General features: G+C 40.4%; 1 protein-coding gene across 7 annotated transcripts in view; it reads left to right on the top strand.

Annotated features, from left to right (window-relative positions):
* LOC138000616 (octopamine receptor beta-2R-like) overlaps positions 1-6210 on the top strand; it is a 22775-nt gene extending 16565 nt beyond the window's left edge. For all 7 annotated transcript variants that reach the window (XM_068847158.1, XM_068847155.1, XM_068847159.1 and 4 more), the window contains one exon: positions 2850-6210. In XM_068847158.1, the coding sequence (XP_068703259.1) occupies positions 3471-4523 (1053 nt within the window). In that variant the 5' untranslated portion in view covers positions 2850-3470 and the 3' untranslated portion in view covers positions 4524-6210. The remainder of the gene's footprint in view (positions 1-2849) is intronic.
* The last annotated feature ends 8790 nt before the right edge of the window (positions 6211-15000 follow it).

Here is a 15000-nt window from a genome sequence, read left to right as displayed (position 1 = left end):
ATCACAACATTGAAGCGGATTCGCAACGCGCGGCAGCAACTGAAAATTTATGCTTTTACTAAAACCAGTTGGAAGCATTGCAAGCGGATCGTTTTTTCGACTTATTAAAGTTGAACAGACACAACTTTTGCTCGAACCTGAGGGCTTGTACTTTTGGGAATACTTTAAGACACTCGGCGACAGAGTTGACCTCTTTCTTTCGTGCTCCGCGCGTGAATCAAAATGATGACGAAAGTGTTGATGTAAACTGTCAAAATTGACCAATCAGAGGGTATACCAGGAATGAAGAATTTAAAGAGATGCTTACAGGCTCTCCCGCCTCGCTTCGACCCAAGCCCCCACTCGCTTTTCACACGCAGTTCTTTTCGTTTTGTCGACTATCTGAGAGCCTGGAACAGGCTAATTTTCGGAAGGCGCGAAGCGCCGTAAGCGTGATCCTCGCGTGTGAAGCGCGCGAGCCTCACACGCCCATAGGGTGTGTGAGGCGAGAAAAAGCGAGTTTGTGTTAAATAAAACTAAAAATATTAAACTTGTGACTTATTGAGAGGCGAGCATTCTTCATACCAAGTCCACGTCGTCCATTTTCCCGCGAGGTTACTGTTTTACTGTGAAACTGATACGGCGTCTATATCTTTTTGATGAGGTGTGATTGACATTTGATGACAGGCTGCCTTAGAATTAAACCAATGGGAATTTCCCGTTGCCGGAAGAACGGGTAATTTTAAACGAATTTAATATATGCATAGCGGACAGTCGCATTTTTTCGCGTCTCTCTCCATTCTCCCTCGCCGTTTCTACACTCGCTCGAGACCTTTCGTTTGAATATTATTTTACCGTGTCGCTTGTGTTCGCAAAAAATACGACGGGCATGACATAAAGTTATTTGGTTGAAAAATATGTCTATGCCTATGAATCTCAGCAGTCTGAGCGCTTCATGTACATTAGGTGATGTGTTCGTACATATGTATTTTATCCCATGCGCGAAAAGTAAGCGTTTTTATCGCTAAGTGAATTCCAGATGTTCGTGTTGATTTCTGGCTGCCATATTGGTGCAGAACGGTGGTGCACCAACATGGCGGCTCTATACTAAACTCTATAAAGTTGCGCGAAACGCTTCGACAAATAACACACAGACGGTGCCGCACAGGTCTGAGAACTGATGTGGTGATTTATGAATTTGCCTCCTACAACATTCCAAGTTTTTAGCTTATTTCATTGAATGGTTTGATTTGATTTTTTTGTTGCGTGACTGGGAAAACGATGTAAATGCACGCGAAGTTTGAACCAATTAGTAGACAGCTACTTGCTTATCAGATATCTTTCTTTCTATTCAGAACATGCTCGTTAGCTCTGGCTAACAGGCTTGCTGATATCAAATGTCTCGCCAGTTTTAGGCAAAACGGATCATTTGTACACAAATTGTGCATTTTCCACATTTCTTTGGAATTTTCCAAGATGGTCGCTCGACTCGTGCGACCCAATTTTTAGTTTCTAAAGAAACTGTGCGTCGGTGGGAAGTGAAAGATTTGGAAAGCTGACGCTTCGAGCGTTAGCCAACGTCAGCTTCCAAATCTTTTTCACGGTGGTCATTCGACCTTTATCAACTCGTTTGATAAAATCAATTTCAATCCCAGAAAAAGCTTGCGCATCGACTTTCGATCACACGGTCTCTCTCTTTCTATTTTTAAAATGTCTCTTGCTTTTACTTGTACAAGGATCTAAATTTCACTGTTTCTCTCTCTTTGCCTGCTATTTTCCATAGTTTTTACGCTTGGTCGGAAAAAACTGAGATAATTATATTCGGTTACTTTCCAGATACACGAATAATTCCCGTCATCAGCTTTTCCGGTTATTTCTGCAAGACATTGTTATTTACGATGATACAACCTGTGCGTCTTTCGGCCCTTCTGCGTCTCTTTAGGTCTAGGGTTATTAGGCCAAGTCAACTCTGTATCTCCGATTCTCCATTAAGTCTACATTTCTCCTTATTACTTGTGGCACCCTGCTGACGACTGCCGTGAAAGCCTTACAGGTGAAAGCCACAGCTGATAACTCGATAAAATTTAGATATGAAACTCTTGAGATTTATCAGAAAATTAGTCTAGTTTCTAAAGAGAAGATAAGTCAAGGAATCATTAGAAAACTAGTCTTCGTCAAGACTTCGAGTCGATTTTGCCCCTTGTCTTGTGACAAGATTTAATTTACCAAATATAAGAACAACATTTTAGTCCTATTGTTTGCTTTCGTAGTTCCGAAACTAAAATATTAAACATGGACGAGAACTGTCAACGTGTTCAATAATAACATGATATGCTCATAACAAAAGTGAAAAAGTTTTCGATGATATTGCGAAATTAGCTAAAAGTTGATGACAAGCCTGAAGGCGTTTTAAAGAACGTAGTCACGTATTTTCATCTTCATCAAAAATATCATAAATATTAAATAATCGCGTTTCCTTAAAAGTTATAAACAAATTTAAAACTGAAAAATAAGAAGGAATGTGATAAGCGAAAACAAATATTGACAATCTGGGATGCTGTTAGAAAAAAGAAGAAAACCAAAAGGCATTTGAGTTTGATTGTTAAACGTTGCTGTAACTTAAATCACCAAGATAAGTCGCATTAGCTCTATCTACATCAGTGACACGCAATATGAAAAAAAATCCTCTCCAAACCACATTTCTTTTTGTATCTTTCTAAGAAAAACCTCAAGCCAATTAGGGATACGTTTGACTTAAAATTTTCCCATAAATACTTTAACGGAATGGTCAAAGGAAAGAAATATGTGTACATTCTCTACAAATATCACGCAGGTATTGAATAAATGTCATTTCTTTCTCTTTTTTTCAGATCATTTTGATCTGGGTAGTTGGAGATTTCTCGAGTCGGCAAGAAAGCAATATTTTCAAAAAATCAATTCACTGAGAACAGCTGGAGAACATCGGCGTTCTTAGAATGACCCAACAGCTCCAGCAGGATACAGTTTCGATCATCGAGCTTTTAGAAATGTTGTCGTGGTAGCCACAGAGACAATCTACAATTCTTCACGCGAAAACAAAGAAAGGAAAAGGTATCCATGGTGCAGAATACTGAGAGGGCCCATCATGGCATATTAATATTGAATATTTTATGTCTGATAAACTTACAGCATTGAATAGAAAAACGCTTATTCACGATTTGAATTACGTAGCTTACAGCTATTATCCACAACGAAAGAGAAAACGAGGATCATAAAATCAAAACAAGTTACACTGAGTACCTCGTTGTCGTGGTCGGTTGAGAACCTGGGATCGGAGTTTGTCGAGTCAAAACAACTTGTTGTGTTTATACACCTCAACAAAGAAGCACCAGAAATAAACATATTGGAAATGGGTTTCGCTTCAAGGGGTAGCAACACGACACAAAATCGATGTATTTGCTTGCCAGTTTATACTAAGTGTTAACACTTCAAACTGCGAGACGAGGGCAAAAATGGTTTCAGAGGCTGACAAAGACACTCGTTCTCTGGTCGCCATCGCCATACAAGCGGCCTTCCTCTTGATTATTATGTTGTCCTCTCTCTTTGGAAACACTCTGATTCTTCTTGCTATCTATCGGTGTCACAGTCTTCGAAGCATCACCAGCGTGTTCATCGCTAATCTTGCCATGGCAGACTTCCTGCTGGCTCTCCTTGGAATGCCATTCACCATGGCTTCGTCAATCACGTACCACTGGATCTTTGGAGACATCTGGTGCGAGATCAACGGGATGTTGAACTCCATATTCTGTATCGCTTCCATGCTGTCCTTAGCTGCTGTATCCATAGACAGATACGTTGCTATTATCAAACCGCTCCAATACCCACTTATAATGACTCCGCGCGTTGCCTTTGGTATGGTAACGTACGTTTGGATACACGCGATCACTTGTGCGTTCCTTCCCGTATTCGGCTGGTCAAGTTACACCTACATCACTAATGAATCCATCTGCACCGCAGACTGGGGGCAAAATATATCCTATACCATGTTTATTTTTGCCTTCGGCTTCTTCGCTCCGCTTTTGATCATGGGCTACTGTTACTTTTACATACTACGCGCAGCAAGGAAACAAAGTCAGAAGATTTCACCACGGCTTGGAGAGCTCCAGGAAAAACCCTTGCAAACCATAGTGGCCGTTCCAGTACCAGCAGTAACCACAGCAACAGTGACAAAAGAAAACGCGGCCAAAGAAAGAGAGGAGACGGAAAAGTTTAAAAGAGAAACGAGGGCGGCGAAGACTCTTCTCATTGTAATGGGCACATTCATGTTTTGCTGGGCGCCTCACTTTATTGGAATGACTTGTTTACTGTTCGAGGAATGCAAGAAGAGCTGGCCTGATGAGTACTTCGCCACCACCACTTGGCTTGCTATGCTAAACAGTGGCTGCAATCCTATCATTTATGGAGTCATGAACCAAAAATTTCGGCAAAGCTTTAAAGATATAATTATGTGCAGGAAAAGGGGCAACAGGCATTATAGTCAAAGAGAGGCGAGCGGCGTTTCATAACAGGGCACCCAACAGTCAAACCTGTATTCAAACAAAGAACCGAAATTCAAGGCGCGACATGTACATCGTCTATGTGTAGGTGATCTCATTTATCTGGAGGTGATTTCTTGTGGTTGGGGATGATGGCAAGATGTGTGGATTGAAGACGATTTAAAGGAATGATGTTAGCACTACCGCAGAATGACTCTAAGGGAATAGGCAATTTCCGAGTTGATGTCTGCCTTCTATTCAAAGCGAGTCTAAGTGCAAAGTTTTTGTGATGATAATTAGTTCTACTTTACATACGAATGAAAACAAAAACGAAAACTTCGCACTTAGACTCGGTTTGAAGAGAAAAAAGGTATGATCTCGGAAATGGCTTATTGCTTTGAGAATTTTAGGGCTCAGTCACCAAGACTCGAACCCAAGCCCTGTTCGACAACGGTGCAATGCTCCAAAAAACTGAGAAAATGAAATGATTATAAGCAGAGCAAATTACAGACGAATAAGTCAAAAGTCAAAAGTCGTAAATTCCACAATTTGCATACGCAGTACTCGAGGCTAATTTGGAAATGCCATTACGATTTCATTCAGTGACTATGAAAGTGGAAATCAGTGAATTATGCTGCAGGCTAAAGCTAACAACAATCGAAAGTACCAACCTCATAGAATGCGAGTCTCACAACAAAACATGGAGACATCCAAAACGAATTCGTCAATTGTGATCTTCTTTTGACCGCCTTCTTCGCTAAAAGGCTAGTGTTCGTTTTCCCCTTGCAATCAAAAATGCATTTGGTGGACGATACGAACATAAACACATCCTCCTTCGCTCTTAAGCCAATTTCTTTCACAAGGGAGAATTTCCTTTTTTGTCGCGCCATTCGTCTCGTCTTAGTCTTTACAAAGGTGAGCCGGGGGGCTTATGCGCGAATGCTGACATGGTGCAATCAGTTCGAACAATACCTCTTTTGAATTATCAGAGAAGTTGTGACTTGTTGTAAGAAACACGTTTCTTAGAACGAACTGAAACACTCTATCAAAGGAGAACCGTTAAATTTTGAGCTCACCAAACGTCAGAAATCGCCACACAAAATTGCTCAGCCGTGGATGAGGATAATTACTTTCGTTTACACCTTAGACGACCTATACAGGTGAATAGAAACGACCCTACAAATAAATTGTTAATTTTCAAGTGCAAACGTCATTAATTTTTCCCTCTTTCTTGTGGTAAAGCAAAGTAAAGTAAAGCAACCATATTTAAAGTGGTACTACGACCAAAAAAAAAAAAAGTTTTTCCTTTGGATTTCAAAACTATGTTAACTAAACACTAACTCACCCAAGTTTTAAGTTTAGATTTTAAAAAGACACCTGTTTATTTTAGCTGGAATTTTCTTATTTTTTCGTCCGCCATTACTAACTTTAAAATCTTGAGAGAGCTGGGTCGAGGAGAAAATGACGTCAAACACGCACTAGTTTAAGAATGCAATGCGTGTGTACCCTGCCGAATTAATATGCAGCACGGGAGTTTCGGGCTTTCAGACTTTTCAACCCGTGTTTTGCATATATAACGAGATGCTTCCGTGAAGCATACACTGGGTTGCCTGTGGTACGTGTTACAAAAAAACAGAAGGCACTGAATTGTGTGGTATTGAACTACAGCATTCCAGTCTCTGAAGAATAACAAATAAAAGAGAAGCGAGAAACATTGGCTTCTGGGCTGACGTGTTAATAATTTTCAAGTTCCCTCACAACTTCTTTTCACCACAAGTTTAAGCGTGCCCTCTGAGCATCTGACAGCTACAATAGTTGAGGAGCAGAAGGAAGTTTTCTGGTCGGTCGATCGAGAATAAAATATTTTGCCATCAGCAACAACATTTATGACACGAAAACAACATTAATTTTTAACCCCGAATATAAAAAGTTACGATCACCGACAAACATTCTGGGAGAGTTTTGCTATTGTACTTTTGGCTGCACAAGTAAAAGCGCAAAATCGAAAGTTACATCGGATTCAGAGGGCGCCGTGATGAAGTTACCGCGGCTGTTACCTACTAGGAAGCTTAAGCAACGACAACGGCGACGGCAGCGAGAACGTCACGAATTTGCATATTTAGTGGGTAAAAACAATAGCTTTGCACGCCCTGCACGTGCGTTTTTCACTTTTGTCCATTTCTTTGCCGTCGTCAGCCAAACAACAACGTGAAATAGCCAAGTTTTTGGTTTTATGAAGAACGTCAGCACTTGAGGATAAATTTTCATTTTCTCTCCTAAAATGGAGTGCCGTTCCGACTGGTGTCATCTTTGAGGAATTACCACACCCTTGCCATATTAAAAACGTTGAAATAGTCACGAAGCGATTAAAATAACGCAAATTTATATTTTGAGATGACGTTCTCGTTGCCGTCGCCGTTGTCGTTTCTTAAGCTCCCTACTAAAAGTGGGACGGGAACGTGGCACTTGGGAGTCGGAGACTTGGGAGTCGGGGACTCGAGGACGCAGGGAAGCGGGGACGTGGGGACGTGGGGACGTGGGGACTCGGGGACGTGGGGACACGGGGACGTGGGGACGCAGGGACTCAAGGACGTGGGGACGCGGGGACGCGAGGACTCGGAGAGGTGGGACGCGAGTACGTCGAAACTCGGAGACGCGAGGGGATTCGAGGACGTGATAAACAAATAACACCTGACTTTTGCGCTGAATTGATAAAATACAATTTTTGACGGTCTACAAGTGTAAAATAATCTAATATGCTGGAGAGTTTGTCAGACCAGTAGCTGATGATTTCCAGCGTCCATAGACCCTTTGCATAAATGGCAAGGTACATCCTAGGCCTCACATTCATGTGAAAAATCCTTTTTGTAGAAACATAAGTACGAGGCTAAGGATGTGCAAAGTATTGTTATTCAAATTGAGGCGCCATATATGCAAAGGGTTTATGGTTCCTCCTTGCCTATTTTACCGTGAGAGCTCTGGGTACAGAATAGTTTCAACGCAGGGGATCTTAAACGTCGTGGGCAGCCACGGAGAACTTTCCTGATAAGTAACTGAGTTTTCAAGTGAAGCTATGATCCTCGCAGTTATGAACGCAATTTTTGCAATTGCTCCCAACGTCAGTGGCTTCATAGCTCAGTTGGTTAGAGCGTCGCACCGGTATCGCGAGGTCACAGGTTCAAACCCCGTTGAAGTCCTGAATTTTTCAGACTTCTTTACGCAATTGCAAAAATTGCGTTCATAACTGCGAGGATCATAGCTTCACTTGAAAACTCAGTACGTCGTTTAAGACCCCCTGCGTTGAAACTATTCTGTACCCAGATCTCTCACGGTAAAATGGGCAAGGAGGAACCATGGACGCTGGAAATCATCAGCTACTGGTCTGACAAACTCTCCAGCATATTAGATTATTTTACACTTGTAGACCGTCAAAAATTGTATTTTACCAATTCAGTGCAAAAGTCATGTGTTATTTGTTTATCACGTCCTCGAATCCCCACGCGTCTCCGAGTTCCGACGTACTCGCGTCCCACCTCTCCGAGTCCCCGCGTCCTTGAGTCCCCGCGTCCTCGAGTCCCCGTGTCCTCAAGTCCCAAGTCCCAAGTCCCAAGTCCCCGTCCACTTTTAGTAACAGCCAGTTACCGCGGTGTGTTTACTCGCGAAACAGTGTCAAATCATCATTTGACACAGATACCGGGTCTTTGTTTTTGTAAGTTTTCTTTTTCTTTCAAGTGTTATAAAGTTTGACACGAAATGTGCGAATTCAACACAAAGATCACAATCACCCAATTCTTCAGGTTGACAGTCAAAACTTTACTCTCCAAGACGAGGTTATTTATCGCTAGGTAATTCCATCGTTTTGGGGATAGCAGCTACTTTATTATTCATCAATGTCAGATTTTTTTGCCGATTTTGTGGGTTACTTTGTTGAAACTCAAGCAAGCTTCCAACAGACCTTGTTTATTTTTGTTACACTATACCACAAAAATGCTCCCGTATCACATTTCAACACACGTATGCAAATTTGTTAAGCTCGAAAATTACACAACATGATATTAAAGTGCACAAAGGCTGGAAATATCTCGGCAAAATCCTTTTCCAGCGAAAAATTAATCGAAACAAACAACATATTTACTATTAGAGGCAAAAATACCGTCCTATTTCAATTGCGTGCGTGCAAACAAGAGATGCAATTGAATACATTTTTGACAGTTCACATCAAAACCCTTTCCGACTCGGAACGCAGACCGTAAATGATGAAGCACAAAAGCGACAACAACTTTCATTCAAATAATTCTTCACTGTCACATTTCCAAATATTTTATACCTTTGCAGAATTGAGTACAAAATACCGGTAAATGTAAATTGTCAGACAACTAAGATGCGACTTGAGTAAACACTGTGATGCATTCTTGTAGGCGTTCGGTTCCTTCAAATGATAGTTGGTAACTATGGTTAAATCCATAAAAAAATTGCTATTTGATTTCCGTGTTTTATATAATACCAAGTTAGTAAAATATTAGAAACAAAGCTCACTTGATATCCAAAGGCGAAAAATGAAATTGTTGTCGAAGACCATTACTCGTCTCTTAAAATCCAGATATTTATTTTTCAGCGCTGTCTTGCTCATCCAATTGACGATCCATTCTTGAGCTCCATGAGGGTATATTTTGTTTAAAGATCCACTAAAACGCCATTCACGTCAATGACTTATTAGTGAAATTTCCAATTGTTATACCGGAAGACTGTGCAGAGTTGAGAACAGGTAAATACAAATCTGACAAATAGCGAGACAACTGAGATAACAGATCCACTATATGGATTCCTTCGATGTCTTTGTTGAACCCATACTCAGTTACCAGAGAACTGTTCATTTGGTTTGAGTGTTGTACAAAACACCACACCAAAATTTTAGGAAGACAGCTCACTTTGATTACGGCTCGACGGGCGACAGATTGTTGTCGAAGTCCATTCCTCGTCGCTTCTAACATTCGACCGCCTGTCTTGTTCAGTATCCAATTCGCTAGCCATTATTTAGCTTCATATGGGTACATTTTGTTCAAAGATCCACTAAAACGCCATTCGCGTTACATGACTTTCGACGCCATTGCCGGTTAAGGTAATCGTTCTACTGTGTCTACCAGAGAAATCTACGCATTTCCCACTACCCTCTCGATCCTAAGAAAATACGCGTAGAAGGCTCTATACACAAAGACACCACTTAGCAGGGGAGTGATAGGCAAGACTTTTACCGACACGGAAAAAAATAAAAAGAAAAAGAAAACGAAAAATAACTAGACCCTCCGTGAGGGTACACTGGGTTGCCTGTGGTACGTGCAGCGTTCCAGGCAATTTTTTTCAAGTTGGTGGGTCATTAAGACCATTTAAGGGGTCACCCAGAAGTCATACCAGCAGAGGCCCTTTGGCTCACAGGTCCGCACACGTTCGTACGACGAAACAGCTCCTTTTCTGAGGTTAAAAACCTGGCTACCGGCCTATTAATTAATCATTTGTCAGAAAGAAGAAATTCCTGTCCTCTTTAAAAAAAATTGACACGCATTGCTTACGTGTGGTAGTGAAGTAACACAGCGATTTATTCCATAATGTCAACTGAGCTGTGTGTTGTCTTCCAGGAGATTCAAGTTGTCCTTGCGTAATATGTAGCTCTAACAGTGCACGATATTGTTTTGGTATTGTCTATCATTGTAGTGCCATGGTAGAAGTCTTGGGTAAATAGCCTGAGAAGACATGTGGTTACTAGCAAAGTACTGAGCCCAGAAAGATTGAAGAAAATAAATGGGGAGTGAAAAACATTGTCTTCTGGGATGACATGTTGACAGTTGTCTTTGCGTAATATGTAGGTCTAACAGTACACGATATTGTTTTGGTATTGCCTATCATTGTAGCGCCATGGTAGAAGTCTTAGATAAATAGCCCCTTTAGAAGACATGTGGTTACTAGCAAAGTACTGAACCCAGAGAGACTGAAGAAAATAAAAGGGAATCGAGAAACATTGGCTTCTGGGCTGACATGTTGATCATGCAACTTCTTTCCACCACAACTGTAAGCGTGCACTGAGAGCATCTGACAGCTTTGTAAACAAAAGTTGAAAGCTGAAATTATTACCTATTCGGCAGGGTTAGTATCTGGATGGGCGACCTAAGAAATATACCACTCAGTAACAGAAGCATAGGACAGAGAATTCCATTTTAATGCTATCAAATGCGAACCAAGCAAGATACAGATTTTGTTAGCTTGCTTTATGCAAAACAAATATTGATGTAAAAGTAAATAAATATGGATACACAATTTTTAAGAAGAGCAGAAGGAAGTTTCAGGACGGTCGATCGAGCATAAAATATTTTGCCATCGGTAACAAAATCTACGACATGAAAACAACATTAATTTTGGACCACGAATATAAAAAGTTACCATCAGCGAAAAACAGTTTGGGAGATTTTAGTTGTTTTGTTGTAATTGTACAAGTTTGGCTGCACCGAGTAAATCGCACATCGAATTTGTCAGAAAGAAGAAATTCTTGTCCTCTTTAAAAAAAATTGACACGCATTGCTTACGTGTGGTAGTGAAGTAACACAGCGATTTATTCCATAATGTCAACTGAGCTGTGTGTTGTCTTCCAGGAGATTCAAGTTGTCCTTGCGTAATATGTAGCTCTAATAGTGCACGATATTGTTTTGGTATTGTCTATCATTGTAGTGCCATGGTAGAAGTCTTGGGTAAATAGCCTGAGAAGACATGTGGTTACTAGCAAAGTACTGAACCCAGAAAGATTGAAGAAAATAAATGGGAAGTGAAAAACATTGTCTTCTGGGAGAGACATGTTGACAGAATAAAAGGGAATCGAGAAACATTGGCTTCTGGGCTGACATGTTGATCATGCAACTTCTTTCCACCACAAGTGTAAGCGTGTACTGACAGCACCTGACAGTTTGTAAACAAAAGTTTAAAGTTGAAGTTAACCCTGTGCGGTGGGTTAGTATCTGGATGGGCGACCTAAGAAATATACCACTGAGTAACAGAAGCATAGGACCGAAAATTCTATTTTAATGCTATCAAATGCGAACCAAGCAAGATACAGATTTTGTAAGCTTGCTTTATGCAAAACAAATATTGATGTAAAAGTAAATAAATATGGATACACAGTTTTTAAGAAGAGCAGAAGGAAGTTTCAGGACGGTCGATCGAGAATAAAATATTTTGCCATCGGTAAGAAAATTTACGACGTGAAAACAACATTAATTTTGAACCACGAATATAAAAAGTTACCATCAGCGAAAAACAGTTTGGGAGATTTTAGTTGTTTTGTTGTAATTGTACTTTTGGCTGCACCGAGTAAATCGCACATCGAATTCAGCGGGCAGAGTGATCAAGTTACCGCGGCATGTTTACTCGCGAAACAGTGAAGCATCTGTGTCAAATGATGCCAAGATACCGGGTTTTTGTTTTTGTTCGTTTTCTTTTTCTTTCAATTGTTATAAATTTTGACAAGAAATGTTTGAATTCAACACAAAGATCACTCTCAGAGGTCACAGTGACCATTGTTTCTGGAAAATCAAAAATTTACTTTCCAAGACAAGGTTATTTATTACCAGGTAATTCCATCGTTTTGGTAATAGCAGCTACTTTATTATTCATCAGCGTCACAATATTTTGCCGATTTTGGGGGTCATTTTGTTGAAACTCAAGCACGCTTCCAACAGACCTGTTTATTTTCGTGACTTATGCGTTACCACAAAAATTCTCCCCGAATCACATTTCAACACATGTATGCAAATTTGCTAAGCTCGAAAATTACACATGATAAATTTACAAAAGCTAGAAATTTCACAGAAATATTTTCCAGCGAAACATTTATTGAAACAAGCAACATATTTGCTATAAGAGGCAAGAAACCCTTCCTATTTCAGTTGCGTGCGAGCAAGCGAAACACACAATCACAAAGCATATGCAATTAAATACATTTCTGACAGTTCACATCAAACCCTTTTCGAAAGAACCTTGACCGTAAATAATAAAGCACAAAAGAGACAACAAGCTTTCATTCAAATAATTTTTCACTGTCACATTTCCAATTTGTTTTTACCTTTGCTGAGTTGAGTCTTAAAATGAATGTTACTTGCCAGACAAACTTTAAATAGATGTGACTTCAGTAAACACTGTGAGACACACAACAGAGATCACAGATCTACTTGTGGTGTTCGATTCCTTCTCTGTCTTTGTTGAACCCGTAAGTTACCAGAGAAATTTCCATTTGGTTTCAGTGTTGTACGTAACACCACCTTGGCGAAATATTAGAAGTACAGCATATTTTGATTTCGGCTCGACGGGCGAAAGATTCACGCTGTCAAAGTCCATTACTCGTCGCTTTTTTAAGATTCCAGATCTTTATGTTTCACCGCCTGTCTTGACGTTCCATTCTTGAGCTCCATGTGGGTATATTTTCTTTAAAGATATACTTAAAAGCCATTCGCGTTACAATGACTTTCGACGCCATTACAGGTTAATTGCGCAGAGCAAGCTACGCATTACCCCAGCCCCCTCAAACCTAACAAAATACGCATAGAAGACTCCATGCACAAAGACACCACTTAGCAGGGGAGTGACAGGCAAGACTTTTCCTGACACGGAAAATAACAAAAAAACCCACGAAATGAAACCGAGATTCCGACTGGGTTTGGCAACCCAGTAAAAAAACGACAAAATTAAAGACAGATTCCGACTGGGTTTGCGGCAACCCAGTAATAAATTGCGCTTACACGCTGAAATTTTAAGCTAGTGAGTAAATGACGTCATTTTCTCTAGATCCAACCCTCTGAGGTCCAATCGGCCAGTTTTGAACGTGAGTAATGGCGGACCATGAAATCCAAAACTTACACTCAAAATAAACAGCCTTTGGATAAAACTCAAAGCTCAAAATTTTGCCAGTTAGTTGTTAAGCGAACACGCTTTCAAAATCTGAAGAAAAAAAGGAAATGATTTTTTGATCATAGTACCACTTTAACGTCGATAACTCGTAACAGTAATAGACCAATTTCGATATATTAAAATTCAGTCCTAAACAAAAGACATCATCTCGAGGCTCTGAGGAATAAATATAAGGATTTGTATGAGTTTATTCCCCAGAGCCTCGAGATGATGCCTTTTGTTTAGGACTGAATTTTAATATATCGAAAGTGGTCTATTCAACTGATAAACCTGAGGTCTACGGCGCGCTCATTTCACTCCCCCCTCGCCATCAGTGCTCTGTTTGGTACTTACAAAATATAAACAGATCGGGACTTTCTTCCATTCTTAGAGAGAGATTTAGCATTTCCGTCAACGGGAAACAGCAGGTTTCTCTTGATAGCAACGACACCCGCGACGGCAACGAGAACGGCACACAAATTTGAGGCATATTAGTGAGCAAAAGCAATAAGTTTGCATGCTCTGCACGTGCATTTTTCATTTTTTCATTTTTGTCCATTTCCTTGCCGTCGTCAGCAAAACAACAACGTGAAATGAAAATTTGAGGTTTTAGAGAGAACGTCAGCGCTCAGTTGAGAATAAATTTCCATTTTAACTTGAGCGCCGTTTATACTAGTTCCCTTCTTGAGGGTTTGTGACGTTGAAATGCTTGGAATGGTCGCGAAGCGATTACAATAACGCGGATTCACATTTTTTAAATCGTTAAAACGACGACGCTCTTTTTGCCCTTGTCGTTGCTAAAGCTTCCTAATATCTGTAGATAACACACTCCTAACACGCAAGAAATGAGCTTGCTTCAAACAAGTTTCAATTTTTGGCTAAACGCAAACTTTAGTCTTACGTTTGCCCTTGACATTATGCTAAATTTCTTGTATCTCTCTTTTGCCTCGAGGCAAACAGCAAAGATCAGGCTAAACGTTGCATATGCCAAAAATAAAGAAGAGCTTGTTTGATCAGTTTGGATTATTTTTTTGGACTGCTAGCTACAGACATCGCGCAACTTCTCAAAAGAGAAAAAAGTCAGAATAAGAGTGTTTTACTATCCAACTCTATTCTCGGTTTTCACATGACGTCACGACCGCCATGTTGGTGCCCTAAACAAAGAAAAGGCGGCCATGTTGGTGCCCCGACCAAATCCTCCGGGAATTTAACTCTATTATTATGCAAACGCTTCCTTTTGTTTTCGTTGAAAAACATGGCTGTTGATCACGTGAGTGAAAACCAGCAATTAGTGATTGTGCAGAAAACGCACGAAAGAACCGGTTTGTCTAGTTTAGATGCCGACGTTTCCACACGCTTGTCATGCACAAATCTGTCACACGTTTTCGGGACAATAGCTCTTTTCACAGTTAGTTTTCCCATTTGCATTACAATACAATCTAGCATGTATGTGAGGCAATTTCGGGCTATTTTGTAGTTTTAACCCAAAATAGGCCTTTTGCAACTAACGATCACATGGTACAAAATCCGCCATGCTGGAGGGCAAGCTCATTATTATTCCCCCACTGGGACATTAAAACAA

The sequence above is a fragment of the Montipora foliosa genome, chromosome 4 (genome assembly GCF_036669935.1).
Source record: "Montipora foliosa isolate CH-2021 chromosome 4, ASM3666993v2, whole genome shotgun sequence".
In the NCBI taxonomy this organism is placed as follows: domain Eukaryota; kingdom Metazoa; phylum Cnidaria; class Anthozoa; order Scleractinia; family Acroporidae; genus Montipora; species Montipora foliosa.
This window is presented reverse-complemented; position numbering and strand designations above follow the sequence as displayed.